The 22,390-nt window shown below is 46.4% G+C and overlaps 1 protein-coding gene and 1 long non-coding RNA gene across 8 annotated transcripts in view; one reads left to right on the top strand and one right to left on the bottom strand.

The window, feature by feature from the left end:
• Positions 1-15,794, bottom strand: part of LOC102168193 (uncharacterized) — a 51,287-nt gene extending 35,493 nt beyond the window's left edge. Inside the window, exons 1-2 of the long non-coding RNA XR_001301904.3 lie at positions 15,476-15,794; positions 9,866-10,992 (exon numbers count right to left, since the gene is read on the bottom strand). This is a non-coding gene — a long non-coding RNA (uncharacterized LOC102168193). The remainder of the gene's footprint in view (positions 1-9,865; positions 10,993-15,475) is intronic.
• Positions 1,394-20,307, top strand: C1QTNF2 (C1q and TNF related 2). Of its 7 annotated transcripts, XM_085001519.1 has the most exons (5): positions 1,394-1,439; positions 14,612-14,820; positions 15,377-15,444; positions 16,640-16,892; positions 19,514-20,307. In XM_085001519.1, the coding sequence occupies exons 4-5, from the start codon at positions 16,649-16,651 to the stop codon at positions 20,125-20,127; spliced, it is 858 nt and encodes a 285-aa protein (XP_084857645.1). In that variant the 5' UTR covers positions 1,394-1,439; positions 14,612-14,820; positions 15,377-15,444; positions 16,640-16,648; the 3' UTR covers positions 20,128-20,307.
• Positions 20,308-22,390: the final 2,083 nt, after the last annotated feature.

The following is a 22,390-nucleotide window of genomic DNA, read 5'->3' on the forward strand; positions in this document are numbered from 1 at the left end:
CTCTTCTGTAACTCTTATTTCATTTAAAATCACCTGATTCATTCCTACTAGTCCCATGAGGCCAGGCACCAAGATGATTTGGTTTACCTCTAAATCCCCCAACACCCAAACAGAGACTGACACATAATAGATGCTTATTAAATGTTTGTTGAGCCCACTGACTTTCATCCTCAAATAATATTTATGTAATATTAATTCTATACATAGTTCAACAGCTTACCAAACATCTCTATGAGTGTTCCAACTCTAGGGAGAGGGTGTACAGCACAGGTAATATAATTGCTACCTGCACTTTTCAGAAAATGAAACACTGCCAATGAGGTAACTGACTTGTCTAAGGTAGTGGAACCAACATTAGAGTTTAAATGCATACCTGCATTAAAATTCTGACTGTAAACCTTGGGTCTCAGTCCATCTGCTTACCAGATGCACTGGCAGCCAAGTGAAATACAGGTAGCTAGTAAAAGAGAGAAGAGAAAGGAACAGAGAGAAGCAAAAGCCAGGCCTCTGATGACTTTTCTTTCCTACAGTGTCTGCTTGCTACTTAAACATGGTCACTCTGCCCATATGGGAGCTAGGGCCCTTGAGCACGGGCACATCTCCCAATGACTTGAAGCTGGACCAGAGTGTTAGTGAGGCCCGAAAAGCCCCATCTTCTGGGGGAGGAAAAAGGAGATGAGGGCTGGGACGAAGGGTCGCCTGTCCATTATTATGTAGGTGCACACTCACATCTGGAGAAAATCTGCACCAAGTTATGTATACATATACATAATGAGCCGCTGTACAGAGGCCACAAAGCAGCACATCTGTACACACCGATGTGTGTTTATTACCTACTCATACACACATTTAAACATGCACCCAACACTGATATACAGCCATTATCATATACACACTAAAACTAAATATACTTCAGTTGCACACCAAGCTGCAAGCCTGGGCACGTGCATGCACATGCACACAGTAACTCAACACGATTCATAATCACTCTAAAGTACATGCACAGCAGTGCACAAGGAAAGGTCCTCTGGTATAAGTCCTCATACCCAGAGCACCTAGAGATCCACAGTGAAAGATGAATGCTCACGTGTAAGCAACACACCCACACTCCTGCAAAAGCTTGGGTAACAATCACTCTCATGTACGGAAAATCTGTCAAATGCACTGACAAGTTCTAGGCACAGGGCGATACATCAACGCACTCAAGTTCTCACCGGAGCTTAAAGTTTCTTCCAAACTGATACCCAAGAGAGTGCAGTGTGCTCCGGGCCGGCCCACGTGACCTGGCGGAAAGAGCTCCCGCCCATGACGGGATGTGAAAAGTATGCCTGGGGCGGGCGCCGGCTGGGCTGCCGCTACAGGAGGCTGGGAAGCTGAAAAGCTTCGTGGCCCCAGACGCCCCTGGACGTGGCTGGCTGAAGGCGGTGGAGGCAGCGAGGGTGAGTATCCGCGGTGGCGCTGTCCGCCCAGCCTTCCGGTAGGGGCCAAAAGTGCGGGCGGGGAGAGAGAGAGAGAAGCTATGCCGCTGTGCCGGGCGGGGGTAGGAGGAGGTGGGAGGGAGGGTTTCGCCGACGTCCCATCTTTGCAGGCCGAGCGGTCCCTGGATTCCTGGCCCTCGTCCTCTGCCTTATGAGTTACAACCTGAGTCGGCATTTATTGAGCGCTTACCGTGTGCCCGTCTCTGTGCTCAGTGTTGATAGTAATAACTATACCATCTGTTGAGCACCTAATTTATGCCAGGCCCTGCCAGCCCTCCACGTGAGGTGTTTCATTTCCATAACAAGGTTATCCCCACCTGCAGAAGGGACACCAGGAGCTAAGGGACATTAATAACTTGCTCAGGTTGCACAGTTAGTAGCTGGTGGTAAAAAGACTTGAACCCTGGTAAGCTGAGTCCAATACCTAAACTTACAGTCATAGCTACTTATCAAGTGCATTATCTCATTTACTCTTGATAACATTTAATTAAATATATCGCAAAGCCCAGCAAGCTGGGATTGGCACCCAATTCTTCACAACTCTATTCACTCTCTCTCCCTCTTCCCTCAAACTACTTGTCCCCAAGCCTTGTCTTATTTACTTTGCTCTTATTTCTCCATCTCCACTGCCTCTGCCCCATTCCAGAACCATACCTCTCAACTGATGGCTGCATCGGCCCCTGCAGCCTCCTACCCTAGGTCTCTCCCCTAATACCTGAGTCTTTTGCACAACCTCAGGGCAATCCTTCTCTGCCTTTTGACTGCAAAACTCTGCTGCATGGAACCCGTCAAGGGTCCCCTCCTTAGACTGGCCATGTCTCAGAGACCCCACCAAACCAGCAGCAACAGCAACAACGTCAATGTGGCCAAGGCTCATTCAGCATTGTTCAAAGTCCTCTCGGCTTCTCCATTTCTGTTCTCCCCTGTGCACAGCTCTCCTCCCATTCATTCTGTTATCTGGTAGTCATATCCATTACACACACTTTCAATTGCCACTTGGCAGACCCCCCACACTTTTCAGAACCTCACTGCTGCCCTTCATTCTAGCATATCCGGTGCAGCACTGGCTTCCCTTCTTACCAGATGTCTGACTTCTTCCCATCCCCAATCAGGGACATAACATTGCCTGTCTTCCAATCCTCAAACCTTAGGGTTACCTTTTGTTTCAAATGATATAAAACTAACAGTGCTCATTGTAAGAAATGCAGGCAGTAGGAAAAGGTGGAAAGTGAAAAATAAAAGCCCACACATATTCCTTCCCAATGCTGGAAGGTAATCCCTTTAAAAAGATGTGTGTCATTTCAGAAGTTTCCCACACACACATATACATTATCTTTCTGTATTTGAGGGTCTATCTTTTTTTTAACTCAAAGAAAATCATACTTTACATTCCATGCTGCAACTTGCTTTTTCACTTAACAGTGTAACTTGGCCATCTTTCCATATCTGCATATACTTTGTTCTTGTGTACAATGTGTCATTACACAAATGAATTGACATTTCTTTCACAAGGCTGGGGCATGTTCATAGCTACTCAGCCTCCATCAGATATTCAGAAAATTCCCTAAGAAGTGACTTCTTTCTCTGAGGGTCCCTCCATTCTTCCCTATCTTGCTATTCCTTCTCTCATCCTCACCTCCAGAGTGGACAGAGATGAGCAGACCTTCTTTCCTACAGTCCCAGTCTCTAGTGCTTCCTACTCCTCAATGTTCATCATGGGGCAACAGAGTGCCTGTATACACTCATAACTTCCCCCTTTCCTTCCTTTGGAAGTCAAAGGTCTTCCAGCCTGGCTTTGCCTCCATGAGATGAACCCCTGCATCAGTCAGATTTCTGTTAAGCAAGTTCTAATCTAGGTATACTCTTCAAGGGAATTCTATGCCGAATCTTTCTTCAAGGAAGTAATCTTTCCTTGGACTTCTACACTGCTGTAAATGGCTTATTTCTATAATACGCATAAACACACAGCTACCCTATCAGTTAAGGCTTTATGTACTGTGCCCAAGGAGAGGGGCGTGTTAGAGGGGCATAGAGGGACATGAGCCCTAGGCCCAGAGTCAGCATGCCTGGGTTCCATCCTAGCTCCGACCTGGGAAAAATGGCTTCACTTTTCTGATCTCTGTATTCTCTTTTGCGAAGTGGGCAGAATGTGTGGATAATTAAAGGAGAAAATGAACATCGGAGCTCTGAAATAAAAAACACATAAAAAAGGGAGTTCCCGTCGTGGCGCTGTGGTTAACGAATCCGACTAGGAACCGTGAGGTTGCAGGTTCGGTCCCTGCCCCTTACTCAGTTAACGATCCGGCGTTGCCGTGAGCTGTGGTGTAGGTTGCAGACGCGGCTCGGATCCCGAGTTGCTGTGGCTCTGGCGTAGGCCAGTGGCTACAGCTCCGATTCAACCCCTAGCCTGGGAACCTCCATATGCCGCGGGAGCGGCCCAAGAAATAGCAACAACAACAACAACAACAACAGACCAAAAGACAAAAAAAAAAAAAAAACACATAAAAAATATGGAGAATACACATAAAGAATACCCTTTCCCTCCAGATCAGGGGTTGCAAACTCATACGCAAACTCATGCTCATATGCATGTTGGGGACTGTGTGTGATATGTGGGAGTGGTAAGGACTGGACACTGAAGACTAAAGGTCTCATGTATTAGTTTGCTAGGGTTGCCATAACAGAGTACCACATATTGGGTGGTTTAATCAACAAAATATTATTTTCTCTTATTTTCTGGAAGTTAGGAGTCCATGATTAAGGTGAGGGTAGGTTTAGTTTCTTCTGAGGCCCCTCTCTTTGGTTTGTAGACGGCCACCTCTGACTGTGACCTCACTTCGTCATTCTTTGGTCTGGGTGTTGTGTCTTCTCTTCTTATAAAGATACCACTTATATTGGATTAGGAACCATCCATATGACTTTGACAGTAATTACCTTTTCAAAGATCCTATCTCTAAATATAATTCCACTCTGGGGTTCTGGAAGTTAGGACTTCAATATATGAATTTTGGGGAAATACAGTTCAGCCTATAACACCTTGTACAAGAGGCAGCCAATTGGTGCCCTGCCAGAATGTTGCCAGATCCTCCAGATTCTCAAGAAAAGCTGGAACTTTTTTTAAAATTATGTATAATTGACTTACAATATTACATTAGTTTCAAGTGTATAACATAGTGACACGATTTTTTTTTGGTCTTTTTGCCTTTTCTAGGGCCTCACCCAAAGCATATGGAGGTTCCCAGGCGAGGGGTCGAATCAGAGCTGTAGTCACCAGCCTACACCAGAGCCACAGCAACTTGGGATCGGAGCCGCATCTGTGACCTACGCCTCAGCTCACGGCAATGATGGACCCTTAACCCACTGAGTGAGGCCAGGGATCAAACACGCAACCTCATGGTTCCTAGTTGGATTCGTTAACCACTGAGCCACGATGGGAACCCCCAATATTTTTATATACTGAAATAATCACCACAATAAGTCTAGTTACCATCTATCTCCATGCAAAATTATTATAATATTACTAACTATATTCCCTATGCTGTACTTTGCATTCTTGTCACTTATTTATTGTATAACTGTAATTTTGTAACTCTTAGTCTCCCTCACCTATTTCACCCATCTTTCCCCTACCTTCCCTCTAGCAACCATCTGTTTCTTCTTTGTATTTATGAGTCTATTTATGTTTTGCTATGATTGTTCATTTGGGTTTTTTTTTAATTCTATATATAAGTGAAATCATATGGTATTTGTCCTTCTCTGCCTGACTTATTTCACTTACCATAATAACCTCTATATCCATCCATGTTGTCACAAATGTCAAGATTTCACTCTTTTTGGACTTCCCATTGTGGCTTAGCAGTAACAAACCCGAAAATTTTGTTTAAAATACATAATATGAACTGTGCCCTTTCAACCCTCCATTCAACCATTTATTTTTTATTTATTTTTTGCTTTTTAGGGCCACACCTGCAGTATATGGAAGTTCCCAGACTAGGGGTCGAATGTGAGCTACGGCAACCAGCCTATGCCACAGCCAGAGCAACATCAGATTCGAGCCGCATCTGTGACCTACATCACAGCCCATGGCAACGCCAGATCATTTAACCCACTTAACAGGGCCAGGGATCGAACCCACAATCTCATGGATACTAGTCGGGTTTGTTACTGCTGAGCCATGATGGGAACCCCAATTTCACTCTTTTTTATGGCTGAGTAATATTCCATTATATATATCTTTTGTATCCATTCATCTATAGATGAACACTTAAGTTGCTTCCGTATCTTGGCTATTGTAAATATTACTGCAATGTACATAGGGGTGCATGTATCTTTTTGAATTAGTGTTTTTGCTTTCTCCAGATGCATACCCAGAAGTTCAATTTCTGGATCATATATGGGAGTTATATTTTTAATTTTTTGAGGAATTTTCTTACTGTTTTTCATAGTGGCTCTATCAATTTACATTCCCACCAAGAGTGCATGAGGTTTCCCTTTTCTCCACATTCTCACCAACATTTGCTATTTGTTGTCTTTTTGATAACTGCCATTCTGACAAGTGTGACATGATATCTCATTGCAGTTTTCTTTCTTTTTAAGGCCACACCTGGAGCATATGGAAGTTCCCAGGCTAGGGGTGGAATCAGAGCTACAGCAACCAGCCTATGCCACAGCCACAGCAACACAGGATCTGAGCTGCATCTATGACCTACACCACAGCTCATGGCAATGCCTGATCCTTAACCCACTAAGTGAGGCCAGGGACCAAATCCATATCCTCATGAATACCAGTTGGGTTCTTAACCCACTGAGCCATGACAGGAACTCCTCATTGTGGTTTTGATTTGCATTTCCCTGGTGATTACCGATGATGAGCATCTTTTCATGTATCTGTTGGCCATCTTTGGAAAAATATATACTTATGTCCTGTTTTTTTGATGTTAAGTTATATGAATTCTTTGTATATTTTAGATATTAACCTAATAGATATATTATTTGCAATATCTTCTCCCATTTAGTAGGTGGCCTTTTCCTCTTGCTGAAACTTTGCTTTGCTGTGCAGAAACTTTTCATTTGATGTAGTCCTATTTGTTTATTTTTGTTTGTGTTGCCCTTGCCTGAAGAGACATATTAAAAATATATATACTGCTAAGACCAATGTCAGAAAGTAGACTGCCCATGTTTTCATTTAGGAGTTTTATGGTTTCGAGTCCTACATTTAAGTCTTCAATCCATTTTAAGTTTGTTTTTGTTTATGGTGTGAGGAAGAGGTCCAGTTTGATTCTTTTGCATATAGCCCTCCCATTTCCCAACACCATCTTTTGAAGAGGCTGCCTTTGCTCCATTGTATGTCCTTGTCTCCTTTGCCATAGATTAACTGACCATACAAGCGTGGGTTTATTTCTGGGCTCTCTGCTCTGTTCCATTATCTATGTGTCTGTTTTTGCACAATATTATTCTGTTTTGATTACTGCTTTATATAGTATAAAGTGAAATATAGTATATAGTATATTTATATAGTATAAAGCAGCTTTATATAGTATAAAGTGAAATCAGGGAGTGTGCTATCTCCAGCTTTGTACTTCTTTTTCAAGATCATTTTGGCTATTTAGGGTCTTTTAAGTTTCCATACAAATTTTAGAATTACTTGTTCTAGTTCTGTGAAAAATGCCCTGGGTGCTTTGATAGGGATTGCAATGAATCTATAGGTTATCTGGGGTAGTATTGTCATTTTAACAATATTAATAATTCTATCCATGACCACATAATAATTCCATCCGATTGCACTGTCTTCAATTTCTTTCATCAGTGTCTTATAGTTTCTGAGTACAAGTCTTTTACTTCCTTGGTTAGATTTATTACTAGTTATTTTATTTTCAAATTTTAACATAGTATTTCACAAATTTTACACTGGCAACAATTCCAAATTTAAAAAACTAAATAAAAGCACAGTGCAGTCTGTGGTTTGCATATGACCATTGATAAGCCAGCTGGTCACCTCTTATCTATATTATAACTTCCTCAGTGGCAGGGCCATCATCCATAGCTCTCAACCAGAGGTCCCTGCACATTGCATTCTTAACAAAAAGCCGATCACTGAATGACTAAATTCTAATTTTACAAATTTCTGGTTTAAAGTAAGTAGGGAACACCCATAGAATTCCTGAATCTTTGCATTCATGCCATGCTGTAAAATCACCTCAGTTGGTACAACTGCCTTCAACATCATTTATCCTAAAGCTCACAACTGTTCATCTCCTTAACAAGCTCACTGTTCTCACCATTTTACAGATGAAGAAACAGCAGACCCAGGTCTGCTCAGTTAAGCTTCTGTTATATCTCTCCTTGTTTTCATATAACTATATCAGAATTACACTATTATTGAATCATTACTGTGTGCTGGTTACTGCATGATCTTATTTAATATTCACAATTACTCTATAATGGAAGTATAAGCAATCAAATTACTCAGACACTCCTAAAGACCTCATATAGTTCCAACTGGTGTAATTCAAAACTCACCTCTTGAAGGATGGCAGGTATTTCTGCTTACCCATTAAAATTTCAATTTACCTATTAGAATAGCCTTGCAAGATTTGACAAACTTTCAGACATAACATGAAACAAATATCTGTATGCCATGCTACTTCAAATTCAAATGATTCAAACAAGACCATATAGTATTGCTTTTCCCATTTCATGGACAAGAAAACTACAAGGTTTAATAACTTCAGAAGAGGTTAAACAGCTAGAACATGACTTTTAACCATCTTTTTTTTGTTTGTTGGTTTGTTTTGTTTTGTTTGCTTTTTAGGGCTGCACTTGCGGCATATGGAAGTTCTCAGGCAAGGGGTCAAATCAGAGCTGTAGCCACCAGCCTAAGCCATAGTAAACTGTGAATGGAGCCGAGTCTGTGACCTACACCACAGCTCATGGCAACACTGGATCCTCAACCCACTGAACAAAACCAGGGATCAAACCTGAGTTCTCTGAAATAGTAGTCAGGTTCATAACCCAGTGAGCCATAACAAGAACCCCTCTTAACCATCTTATAACCACCAGCCCAGCTCTGTGCTGTCAAAGGCCAGCTTTGTGTCAGATCTTTATAGAGTTACCCTGAATGCCCATCATGACCTGACCAGGAGTGACTCCAGGGAAGTCAAGGAAATCTTAGCTTTTTTCTCCCCAACCCTTCAGAGTTCAGACTTTGTTCTTCTCCCTCAGTTCCTAGATCTTCAAGCATGGTCCCTTCTGTACCATTCTAAGGAATCATCTAGTCCCCAAATATCCTCCCCCTGCTTTCTGCGTGGTCCAGAATGCTCCTCAAGAGAGGCTGTATCAAAGAGAAAGGAGAAGCAAGGCTTGCTTTCTCTCCTGGTGGATAGGTATGCCAGGTGTGACCCTCAGCATAACCCTACAAGAGCAGCAACCACAACTTTTCATCTTTAGATCCCCAGTGTCTGGCCTCCAAGGCAGTAAGAATAAGCCACATGATTTATTGGGCATCCTCTCCAAGCCACAGTACCAAGCACCTGCATATGTGATATCCCATTTGGCCTCCTGTCACTTGATGAGATACTCTCCCATTGATTCATCAATCTTTGTACTATGGAGCATGAAGAACATACCAGGTAGCTCAAGGGTGTGGGGCCTAGCCAATGCCCCCACCCTTCCCTCAGGATGTAACAGCAGATTGGGAGTGAAGGCTAAGCCTCCCTAGGACACTCCTTTGGTAGCAACGGACAACACAACTACACAACTCGAACTAGCTTACCTGAAAAATGGATAACTTATTAGGATAATACTTCCACCTGAAATGCCAGAAGGGCGGTCAGGGTGATTTTTCATTGGTTAAACTGCTGTTGGTGAGTGACAATTACAGTTTTAAATAAGGTCTTAAGTTTTGTATCATGTTTTGCTTTCAAATCCACCATCATGTTTGTTTTTCAGAAGGGCAAATAATAAAAAAATAATAGCTAATGCTTTTATACCTCTTCCCAAATGCCGGACCTTACTCTAGGAAAATCAAATCCTCATAACAGCCTTCTAAAGGTAGGTGCTATTATTATCATCCCCATTTTGGAGAGGAGGAGGTCTGAGGGAGAGAGAATAAATAACGTGTAGGAGGTCTCACAGCTAGTTTGTGGGATTTCAACTCCAGCAGCTCTGCTTCAAGCTAATACAGTAGCCACCAGTGACAGCTGAGCACTTGAAATGTGGCCAGTCAGCATGAAGACATGCTGCAATTGTGAAATACACACTGGGCCTCAAAGATTTAGTGCTGATTAAAGAATGTAAAATGCCTCCAGTGTTTACAATGATTACATGGTGAAATAGTCTTTGAGATATGAGATAACATATTATGAAAATTAATTTCACCTGCTTTTTACCTTTTTCACGTGGCAATGGGACCACTTAAAATGACACAGATGGCTCACATCCTACTCCTTGAGCAGCGCTCTGGTCCGCCGCTTGGAGGCCAGCCCTCAGGAGAAGCTGGATTCAGGGTTCTGAACACCCTGAAGCCTCTTTCATCGGTCCTCACACGCCACACATGGGCTGCATGCTTCTCACTGCGGTCCTCGGTCTCCACGGCGGCGGACAGCAGTGCGCAGCTTCGAAGCTTGACAGCTTTGGCTTCAGCCGCCGGGAGCCTGACTCTGGCCCTCACTGCCAGGGCAGCTGATGTACAAGAAGAAGCGGCCCAGGGCCCAGAGGGTGGGCTCCCCGTCCACCCCACCACACGCAACGCGTGCTGGTGAGTCTGCCAGGAGGCGTAGCTTGGCGGCGGTACCTCAGGAGCAGCGAGGCTGACTTCCGGCGTGCTGGCCCAGAGTGCCGCGAGACAAATCTCGCGAGACAAACTTCGCGAGATCCTGTTTAGGTCACCGTTTGGCCTGGTACCTCTTTCCAGACTGAGTCAGAAGCAGAGTTGAGGGAAGAAGGAAACAGCAGATAACATAGTTTCTGAGGCCTCTTGGCAAGTAGGCCCCATGACTTTCAATCCTCTGTATTTAGACTCAGGTCTGGAGCGTTTCCAAAGGGGCATCGGTCTCCCGATCCCAGGAAAGGGGGGCTGGTTGGACGAGTACCATGGGAGGAGCGGCTGCCAACCCCTCTCTCCTCCCGTCGGCCTCTCGCGGCTTTTCAGAGAAGCTGTTTCCAATTTGCTTCCTAGAATTCAGGGAGGGCATGGGTTGTTTTTCATCATGGAATTTTCACTCCCCATCAAAGCAGATTTTCAGTGAGCTTCGTCTGCTAGCAAGCCCCACCCCATTCCCACCGTCAGCCCTTTGCTTTTAACTGCAAGCACAGGGAGAATTGAGGGGCTGGGTCATGTGTCCTCCCCCACACAGAAGTAGCCTCCTGCTGAAACACTCCAGGCTCCTGGTGGGAGGCCAGGACTGCACGCTGTTAGTTCCGCTGCAGTTGGTGTCAGTTACGATTTTAAGCAAGGCTCTAACTTTTGTATCATGTTGTGCTTTCAACATTCGTTATCTTGATTCTCAGAAGAACCCTGGAAGGCAGATGGCGTGAGGGTTATTACGATCTCCATCTTACAGGTGGGGAAATGGAGGCCCAGCTAAGAGGATGTGATTTTTCCATAGCCACATGGCCAGTGAGTTACAAAACTAGGACTGGGACATCTTCTGAATCTAAAACCAGTGTTCTCTTTGAGGTTTCCTCATAGCCAAGTGTGTGTGGCTTTGTCATCCTTTTTTGTTCTTATTGCTCTTTTATGAGGAGTGACCATTTCATTCTAGGCTGTTAAACAGCTATGAGTTGAGCTCTTATGTGCTGCGTGGGCACTGTGCTGGGCTGTGGTGACATAACAGAGCAAGACAGGCAGGGCTTCTGTGTTCCAGGACCTTCCGCTCCAGAGAGAAGACACAGGCAGCAGAAAGTTAGTGAGCCAAGAAACAAAAAAAGATAGAATCACAACTTGGGCCAAGTGCTTTGGAAGGAAGACCGAGTGGTCTGAGCAGACAAGCGGAGGTGGACTTCTTTTAAGAAGATATTAGACCTGAGACTTGAAGCATGAAGCAGACAGCTATCTGAAGCCTTCAGAGGGACCGAGTTAGGATGAGGGGCATTTAAGGCAGAGTTCTCTTCACCTGCTGAGCTTTGACCGTGTCACACCTAGGCTAGAAGTTTTGAATACGTTCTCTCATTAGTCCACAAGTTCCGTGAGGTAGGTATACAGTTTTTCCATCAGGTAGTTGAGGAAACTAAATGGCTGGGTTTCCCACAGCTCTAAATCACTGAGTTAAACACCACCTCTACCTGACAGTGTGTCCCAACCTGGTAACCAACATGTCAAATTTATTTGAGCATAATTTATATCTTACATTCCCCATGGGAGATTGTACGGAACTCAGGCTCAGCAGGCTTGCTCAAGGCCCAGACAGGTGTCCCTGGATTTTTCCGCTGGTAGACCACGTTCAGCTAGTCAGTGAGAGACCCATGTTCCCACTGCTGGCCCTTCTCACATCACAGTATGAATAGAGTGTCCTGGGGAATGAACTAGGGATTTCTGTCCTGAGGGCCAAGGACAAAAAGGAGGAGGAGGAAGAAGGCTCCTGCCCTGACAGTGGACATCAGGCTGGGGCACTTTAACTCCTAGTGTTTTCCTAGAACATGTGTCTTTATGAATCATTAGCTACTTAACTGAGAGATGAGAAGCCCAGGGACTGGGCAAATTAAAACCAGACTCAAGAACTTCATCCAAGTTCAGCACCTCATGACTCCATTTTGGCGGTTGAACCAACTAACATTTTTTTCCCCTTCAGCAGGAAGACTATCATACAGTCTTCCCTCTTCAGCTCACACAAGCAAGGACAATTTAGGAACTAAGATAGTTTTTCTAAATGTAAGGAAGGAGGAATACTTTTTCTTTGTCAGTTGAACAGATGTTTATGGAATATCTGCTCTATGTAAAATATTCTGCAAGCCCCCTCCCCAGTGTGGGAGTGGGGGGCAATGTGCTCTAGGAGATCAAAAGGAAGGAGAGATTAGAACTGGATCTGGTTTGAGTTAGAAAAACTGGGCCAAGGTGAAAACTTCTTTGAATCCAAGGGTATCAGGGCCGTTTTGGATTTAGACCATGGCCTTGTTTTCTCTTCACTGTGGATTTTCCTCAGGGTGGAGTCTGGGTCTAACACACTCATTAATCAAACAAATATTTCTTGAACAACTACTATGTGCAAGGCAGTTGAATGCCCTGGGGATACAACCCATCCCTGCTCCCGTGGGGCTTCCATTTTAAAGGGAGAGGCTGCGGGCCCCGTAGGGTGGCAAGCAGACAAATGCAATGAATACAGATGAAACGTAAAGGCTGGAAAGACAGAACAAGGATCTGGACTCCAAAAGGAGAACTGTTGAGAGGAAGGCCTTGGAGGAAGTGACATTTAAGCAGCAACACCAGGGATGAAGAGTCACATGCCAAGAGGGTGGGCCGCTGGGTTGCAGGCAGAGGAGAGGAATGGAGCTTGGCCTGAAGCAGGGAGGGGGCTGTGGGAAGAGTGGGGAAGGTTAGGGGAGAGGCAGGATATCCTTTAGGGATACCTCAGGGGTTCTGATATTTGCAGCCAACAGCCACTGGAGTAAGACTGTCCAGGAAGCAGTGTGGCTGAGTTATGTTTGTACATGATCCTTTCAGCTTGGGCATGAAGAGTGCCCGTGGAGGGCGCAAGGGACCATGGTAGAGGCTCTTTCCAGGTCTCAGCAAGGAATGAGCTGATGATGTGGGGGAGGGGGGAGTGGTGCATTGTGCACCCTGGTTTTTTGGTTCAGCCCTTGGGGACACCCCTTTAACACTCCTGTCATGGCCCGGGAGGCTGCCCCCATCACCTTGGCTAAACCACATGTGGTCCTCAAGTATCCTGAGGGAGAAAAGACATCCCTTACACATTTTCAAAATCATGAATTCTATGTTTGTGCGTGCAAAATGATATAATAAAAGATGAGAGATATCAAAGAAATTTCTCTATTGCTGTGTGTGGCTTTGGTATATGCTTCAAGATCTCTCCTATAATTTGGAATATTTAGGAAGAAAATCTGAGAAACGCTGACATAATGGAAAGCATTTGGGCATTAGGGTCAGCCAAACCTAAGTTCAAATATAACTTCTGCATGAACTAGTTGTGTAAATATGAGCAAATTAGCCTCTCCAAGCTTCATTTTCCTCTTCTATAAAGCAGTGCACGCGGTGGCAGGGGCGGTGCAGGGGATAGATACCAGGGAAGGGAGCTAGATGTATTACAATATATATTATGAATAGTCTTCAGAGCCCTTCAGATGCAGGTGCAAATGTTCTCCCAGTATTCGAATTGTATGACTTTGAGAAAATCATTTCACTTCTCAGAGCCTCTATTTCTTCTGAACACAAGAAGGTTACTGTCTTCATAGGGTTTATTGTAAACTTCAAATAAAATAATTCTAGTAAAGAGCTTTGCATGTTTCCTGGAACTTTATAGATGTCCAGTTAAGACAGTTTGCCTCTGCCTCAGTTTCCCTGTCTATATCCAAAGGGGTTGGATTGGATGGCCCCCTGGGGCTCTCCTCAAGTTTGTCATTCTAAATTTATTTTTAAAATCCTGCAAGAATGAACCTGTCTGGATGCCTTGGGGCCTTGGACCCTCTCCTAGCACTTCTTGACTCCAGGTTTTTTTACCTCCGTGGTGTGGAAAATAGGCTGAGGGGCCCAGAGCAGGGGAGGCTGGGAGTGGGGTTATTTGGAGCCTGGTGTTTTGGGGGTTTTTGGAGTTTGGGGAGGTTGTTTATTTGGTTTAGGGCACCATACCCCATGGCATGTGGAAATTCCCAGGCTAGGGGTCGAATAAGAGCTACAGCTGTTGGCCCACACCACAACCACAGCGACATGGGATCTGTGACCTACACCACAGCTCACAGCAACGCAGGATCCTTAACCCATTAAGCAAGGTCAAGGGTCGAACTCGAATCCTTGTGGATACTAGTCTGATTCATTTCCTCTGGGCTACAATGGGAACTCCTGTTTTTTTGTTTGTTTGTTTGTTTGTTTGTTTTGAGGTGTCCTGGAGGCAAGGAGGCTGCCCTCTCCATCCCTCTGGGTTTGGAACGAGAATCTAATCGCCCCGCCTTTATTTCCAAAACAGTTCCTGGCTCAGGCTGCAGGAACCTCCAGGCTCCAGCCCTGAGAAATCCCTTCCTCTCGGCTTGTTCCAGAGCCCTAGGCCTCCACCCAGCCCCTGAGCCCCTGAGTGGGCCAGCACCACTGAGCGGGATCCCCTGTGGTCCAAAGAGGCTGGAGGGGAAGGACGTGGGCTGGAGAGAAGACCCTCCTCCCTGGAGTGTGGGAGTGGAGGTGAGAAAAAAAAGGAGCTCTTCCCCTCCCTCCTGGCTTTCTCTCCTCCAGCTGTCTCTCTCCCCTGCCTGACTTGCAGACTCTCATCTGCCTGGGAGACTTGCCCTACTTCTTCCTTCCCTCCTTCCCTCCCTCCCTCTCGGAAAATATTTTCAGGTTGCCACTTTCCTAACTATTTCAAACCTGCTTTGAGAATTCAGTTTCTCTCCTGGGGCCCTACTTGTGTCCCAGCTCACAAGTAACACTAAGACCAGTTTTGCAAGGCTCTCATCAAGCAGACCAGGTAAGGAGATGAAGAGTCCTGGGGCCTACAGTGTGTCTAGGACACCGTGTTCCAAAAGTTACATCCTGCATGTAAACTTCCCCCACGTTTGCCAGGCTTGCCTGAGCACACGTGGCACTAGGGAGACAGCAAACTGCAACTTTATTTTTGTCTCCCTCTGCCCCTTTATAACTTAGCAGTGAGGGAGCTCTACCCCACCCCTGCCCCCTGGTAATTCACTCCCAAGGAATCCATCTTTAGTCAAAGGTGAGACTTCTCCTCTCCCCTGCACAGGTGTGAGGCTGGCAGGACCATCTGCTCCCTCTCCCAGGCCACCTCTCTCCAGGTTGAAGGACGGAGAGGTAAAGGGACAGATGACAGGAGGGTCCTTACTTGTTTCACTGCTGGGACAGGGTGGACACTGATGACGTCTCTTCTGTGGGGTGCCTTCTGCGGGCTCCTCAGGCTTTCCCAGGTTGAGTCCTCCAACCGGAACAGTCGTGAAGCTGCTCTATCCCTGGCCTTTTGCACACTTTCCTTTCACAGGCAAGTCCAGGCTTCACCCTCAGCTTCTGGTTGTCTGGTTTTCTGGTATCCACCCTGCATGGTTATCGCTGCTGGGCTGCCCTCTTTCTGTTCTGATCTTTCTGGCCCAGGCTGGCTGGGGCTGCAGAATGTCCAGTACCTTCCATCGACCAGGGAGGACAGGAAGGCCGTCAGCCCCCTTCCTGGACAGCAGAGCGCTCTCTCTTCCTCTTCCCCTTTTTCACGATGCACGTCCATGCCCTTTCTCCTCCCAGGGACGCTGGTCACATTTTAAAATCCAAGGGTGCCCAGAGTCATAGAATGGGCTCTCAAATGGTTCTTTTGTCACTTCTTCGTTTTTTGGCCTGACCCCTCAACTTAGTGGTTTAGCGCACAACCTCTCGTGTGGCCTCATGCCCCGTTGAAAATTTCCATTTTAACACCCTCTGAGGCTTTCTTTGAGTCCTCTCTAAAGGGCTAGATACCCAGAACTAACCTGCGCTGGTCAAGTACCCCCCCCCCTTTTTTTTTTTTTTGGGTCATTTCTGGCTACCCCGCTGAATATGAAGCTCCTGGGCCAGAGATCAAATGGGAGCCACAGTCATGACCTAAGCTCTAGTTATGGCAACACTGGATCCCTCACCCACTGTGCTGGGCCAGGGGTCGAATCTGGACGCCCACTCCTCCTCTGGATGTCTTTCTTTTTTTTTTTTTTTTTTTCTTTTTAGGGCCACACCTGTGGCATATGGAAGTTCCCAGGTTAGGGGTCCAATCAGAGCTGTAGCTGCCAGATACAGCCACAGTAACACTAGATCCAAGCCATGTCTGAGACCTACACCAAAGCTCATGGCAGTGCTGGATCCTTAACCCATTGAGTGAGGCCAGGGATAGAATCTGTTTCCTCACGGATACTAGTCAGGTTTGTAACCAACCAGCCAAGCCACAGTGGGAACTACTGGATGCCTTTCTGACTGACTGCCAGTTAGCTCAGTGGCCAAACTTGCCTGCTCACAGGTCTCTTGCCTCCTACAGGTGACCACCATGATCCCCTGGGTGCTCTTGGCCTGCACCCTTCCTTGTGCAGCCGACCCGCTCCTTGGTGCCTTCGCTCGCAGGGACTTCCAGAAGGGATCCCCTCAACTCATCTGCAGCCTGCCTGGCCCTCAGGGCCCACCTGGCCCCCCAGGAGCCCCAGGGCCCTCAGGAATGGTGGGAAGAATGGGCTTTCCAGGCAGAGATGGCCAGGATGGCCAGGACGGGGACCGGGGGAACAGCGGAGAGGAAGGTAAGAGCCCAGTGCCTGTCCCTCCTGTTCCCACCTGTGGTGACTGCATCTGACACAAAAAAACACAGCAGGGGGAGGAAATTAAATTATTTGCTCCAAATACTATTGTGATCATTCATTTTTAGAGGGTGTTTTTTTTTACTATGTATATAATTTATATATAACAATATATAATGGGGGTTTTTTTAGCCTTTTTTTTTTTTTTTTAAGGGCCATACACAGAGCACATGAAAGTTCCCAGGCTAGGAGTCAAATTGGAGCTGCAGCTGCCGGCCTACACCACAGCCACAGCAATGTGAGATCCGAACCATGTCTGCAGCCTACGCCACAGCTCATGGCAACACCAGATCCTTAACCCACTGAGCAAGGCCAAGGATCAAACTGGCATCCTCATGGATACTAGTTGGATTCATTCTGCTGTGCCACAACAGGAGATCCCAAGGAACAGCTTTTTGATCTTTATTAGTTTTATTTTGTTCCCCATTCCCTTTGGGGGGGGGGGTGCTGCCCCATGGCATATGGAAATTCCTGGGTCAAGGATGTAGTGACCCACTACAATGATAACGCCAGATCTTTAACCTGCTGCACCACTAAAGAAATCCCCTCCCCGTTCCTTTGATTTATTTTTAATTACATCAGTAATAAACAAGTACATTTTCATTGCAGTATATCCATACAATATAAATAAAGCAGGAGTTCCCATCGTGGCGCAACGGAAACTGAATCCAACTAGGAACCATGAGGTTGCGGGTTTGCAACCTCACTCAGTGGGTTAAGGATTCGGGTTGCCGTGAGCTGTGATGTAGGTCGTAGCTGTGGCTCGGATCCTGTGTTGCTGTGGCTGTGGTGTAGGCTGGCAGCTATAGCTCCGATTAGACCCCTAGCCTGGGAGCCTCTATATGCCACAGGTGTGGCCCTAAAAAACAAAATACTAATAATAATAATTTTTTTAAAAAGCAAGCTTCCACCTTAATTCCTACCCTTCCTCATACTCCCCTCATCCTCCAGAGATAACCACCATTGATTGGTTAAATGTGTATTCTTCCTGGCCTCTTTCTACATATTCACATATGTATATAATAATATCAGGCATTGCCAGGCACTTAGCTGAAGCAATCTGTTCCTGAAAATAGATGTTTAGTGGAAAAAATGCTATTTGGGAATCTATTTCCCACGTACTTAAAAATAAGAAAAATTTAAATGCGATACACATCAAGCCAAAGCTCTAAAACACAGTTAAATGCCTACAAATACCCATATAAGAAGGAAGGTGCCTTGTTAGGATGTAAAATATCTGCAACATTATTTTCTGATCACCCATTTCATAGGGTGATTATCGAACACTTGCTTTGTGTGCAATGATGCTAGGACAATACTTAGCACCAGTAACCTCCAGCAGCAGGCTCCTTGATTGACATCTACTATGTTTTTCAAAACATCTACCCCCAGCTGTGCCAGTCCACCAGTTGTACCAGTTGCACCATTGTGATTGGATGTGACTCCAGTCGTGACCCAACTATTTTGTTTAAAATGTTGTATTGAGTTTGGGGGACATAAATATAAATGCTTCCTGGAGTTCCCGTCGTGGCGCAGTGGTTAACGAATCCGACTAGGAACCATGAGGTTGCGGGTTTGGTCCCTGCCCTTGCTCAGTGGGTTGACGATCCGGCATTGCCGTGAGCTGTGGTGTAGGTTGCAGACGCGGCTCGGATCCCGCGTTGCTGTGGCTCTGGCGTAGGCCAGTGGCTACAGCTCTGATTCGACCCCTAGCCTGGGAACCTCCATATGCCGCAGGAGCAGCCCAAGAAATAGCAAAAAGACCAAAAAAAATATATAAATGCTTCCTATATAATCATCAGTCAAAAATGTTGTATTGAGATATATGCATATCATTAGAATATGGGTATTAACAGCTCATAGGCGTTCTACAGGTAAGCATTACTGCGGAAACATGCTGCAGGATATGCCAAATGTATTTAGCGAGTATTTACTACATGCCACGCTCTTAAATGTATAGAAATAGAATTGTGATTTCCGTTTAACAAAAAAAAGTTTTCTACCACTTGCTTTTTCCTCTTGACAGTATATTTGAGAGAAGTTTTCATATGGTGCACGTAAATTGTGCCTTTTTGAAACTCCTACAGACAATTGCATATAATGGATGGATCGTAATTTTTGATCATTTCCCTTTGGATGGGCATTTAGTGGTCCCTAGTTTTTACCATTGTAAGCAATGCTGCCCTAAAAACTCTTGCACTAAAATCAAGCCTTTGAAGTCAAGAAAGTTCTTCCAATTCGTCTCAACCCATTACTCACATAGCCCGGGACAACGGATTGATCTGGCAGACAAAGACTCTTCCTTAGAAGTCAGGAAAAGGGAAGGGCATGAATTGTTACGAGTCACTTTTGCCCTAATGACCATGATTCGGGAGGGTAAGTGCCACCAATCAAATTTGCCAGATAAATCAGGAGAAGTGCCCTTGGTTAACGCCATCAGGACTTGCACCCATTTCTGTGCGACCCTACAGCCTTCCTTTTCTTACCCAAGGGCTTGTGCTCCAAGGATGGAGAGGACAGTTCTCTGAGGTCCCCTCCCTAACACCAGCTGCTCTGTCTTCCAGGTCCACCTGGCCGGACAGGTAACCGGGGAAAGCCAGGACCGAAGGGCAAAGCCGGGGCCATTGGGCGGGCCGGCCCTCGTGGCCCCAAGGGGGTCAGTGGTGCCCCAGGGAAGCACGGCACGCCAGGCAAGAAGGGGCCCAAGGGCAAGAAGGGGGAGCCAGGCCTCCCAGGACCCTGCAGCTGTGGCAGTGGCCATGCCAAGTCGGCCTTCTCCGTGGCAGTGACCAAGAGCTACCCTCGGGAACGGCTGCCCATCAAGTTTGACAAGATCCTGATGAATGAGGGTGGGCATTACAATGCGTCCAGTGGCAAGTTCGTCTGCGGCGTGCCAGGGATCTACTACTTCACCTACGACATCACGCTGGCCAACAAGCACCTGGCCATCGGCCTGGTGCACAACGGCCAGTACCGCATCCGGACCTTCGATGCCAACACGGGCAACCACGACGTGGCCTCGGGCTCCACCATCCTGGCTCTCAAGCAGGGTGATGAGGTCTGGCTGCAGATCTTCTACTCAGAGCAGAATGGGCTCTTCTATGACCCATACTGGACCGACAGCCTCTTCACAGGCTTCCTCATCTATGCCGACCAGGACAACCCCAATGAGGTGTAGACAGGCCAGTGTTGGATCTGTGGGGAGGGCACCAGCTCCTGGACTTACGCTTCCAGAGCAAGAGCCCTAAACTGTCTGTTGGGGACTGGAAGTTGGGAGCTTCTAACCTCAGGCCCACCCCCTCTGCCCCTTTTGTCCTCCATCATTAAATCCAAGCTTGTTTATTCATCCTTCCATCTATCCATTTGTGAATTTTCTTCTTCTTCTTTTTTTTTTTTTTTGCCTTTTTAGGGCCATACCTGAGGCATATGGAGGTTTCCAGTCTAGGGGTTGAATCAGAGCTGCAGCTGCTGGCCTCCCCCAAAACAGGGATCTGAGCCACATAACAGCTCACAGCAACACCAGATCCTTAACTCACTGATTGAGGCCAGGGATTGAACCCCACATCCTCATGGATACTAGTCAGGTTCATAACCCACTGAGCCACCACAGGACTCCTACTTGCTAATTTTCTTAGTATATACTATGTGACAGGCACTGTGCTATACTCCAGAAGGTACCTCCGTGAACAAGACAGAGGCTCTCTCCTCACAGGGCTTACACTCTAATAGGAGATACAATTTATAGATAAATCAACAGATAGTGTAATTATTGTACCAGGATGGAAATGCACATGTCATGGTTAAAAGTGACAGGAAGGACAGGAGACAGAGAAGAGGGTGAAAATCTTTTTAGACTTTATCTTTTTAGGTTTTACTTACATACAGTAAAGCTTACAAATCTTAAATGGATAGCTCAATGAATTTTTACGTGTACCCCTGCCCCCGTCACTTCCATGGAGATCAAGAACAGGGTATCTCCAGCCCCTTAACTCCTCAAGACTCTCTGAACTCCCCTCCAAATCAGTACTGGAAAGATGGTAACTTTTAGGCTGAGCCCTGTAGCAGGAGATAGAGCAAGGCAAAAGTGGGAGAGAGGTGTTCTGGCCAAAGGAGCAGCAGGTGCAAAGGTCCTGATGCAGAAAAGAGCTTGCAATATCTGAGAATCTAGCTGAAGGCCTAAGGGTTGGGTGAAGTGAGAAAGGAGATGCGGGCATGAAGTGGGAGGCTGCCAGGTTATACAGAACCTCACAGGCCACAGCAAAAAGTTATTCTGCTCAAGAAAGCAAGAATAAGCATGACATTCACATAGGTATAAACTTGAATCAGCTCCCTGCCTGAGTCAAATCAGCATCACACTTAAGCACTTCATTATTAGATACAAATCACCTGCAGGCCCACTTCTCAATCGGTGAGATACACAGCGTTTCCTAGCATGCCCGAGAACCACTGGGCAGGAGGGAGAAGCATATGAGTGAATCTTACCTCTGCCCCCAAGATTTCCAGTGGGAGGAGATCTGAGTGCCTGGTGCTGAGAAGCCCCTCTCCCCTCCCAGGTCGGTTGTTGGAGAGAACTTTCTGATGCAGCTGCAGACCCCCTGCAGACTGAGCTGACTGACTTCTAGCTGGAAAGGTAGGGCGGGGGGATAGCCCTCTGGGTTAGTTCTGGAAGGTTGGCCCCTCCATAAACAGAATAGGGTTTACTTATAATCCCATTCTCTTTGGGCCCCAAAAAGGATGGGGTTGGGATGGGTCTGAGAAACCCAGGGAGGGGGTTGAGGCTTGGGCAGATTAGTGTGTCACTGGGGTTCTGCCCAGCACCCCTGTAGGAAAGGGCCAGGAGCTGAGCTCAAGGCATTGTTGTCTATTCTTTTCCTTATTTTTACTTTTTTTTAAGAGTACCTTTAGCCACTTCCTCTTCCTTCTCCCAGTGATGCAGGCATTTGAAGGCAGTTGATACAACCCTGGAAAGCCTGGGTAATAAACCCATCCTGAGAAAGATGGGTAGAACCCTGAAGCTCTGTGGTTGCCACTTCTGGGCCTGACCTAAAACCTGTCTTCTTGGAAGCTTGTCAGGGAATCACCAGGAGCGGGGAGGGGATAACTGGGGGATGGCTGGTGCATTTTTTCGGTGGGGGGGGGAACGGGTGAAGGCAGAGACCTTGCAGGACCAAGGGCTGGGGCCTTACCTTGCTTGGATGTGGCCTAGAGCTGCTGGAAGTGCTGGGTTTGTGGCAAGTGTGCAGAAGCAGTTGACACAGTTGAGGGGGTCTCTGGTAGCCAGGTGATGGCAAGGATGAGGGCTGATTCATCCCTAACACTTTGGAGAGTGGCTGCCTCCCAGAGGCCTTGAGGACTTGGAGTCCTCAGGCAGAGGACGCAGGCCCCATGGAGGAAGGGGTGAAAAGCTGGAGCCTTCCAGACACACTGCAGCACCAGCCCCT

This window comes from Sus scrofa, chromosome 16, assembly GCF_054392235.1.
Source record: "Sus scrofa isolate SSC_HxYL_T2T_F1_AM1 chromosome 16, Sscrofa_HxYL_maternal_Yorkshire_Landrace_v2.0, whole genome shotgun sequence".
In the NCBI taxonomy this organism is placed as follows: domain Eukaryota; kingdom Metazoa; phylum Chordata; class Mammalia; order Artiodactyla; family Suidae; genus Sus; species Sus scrofa.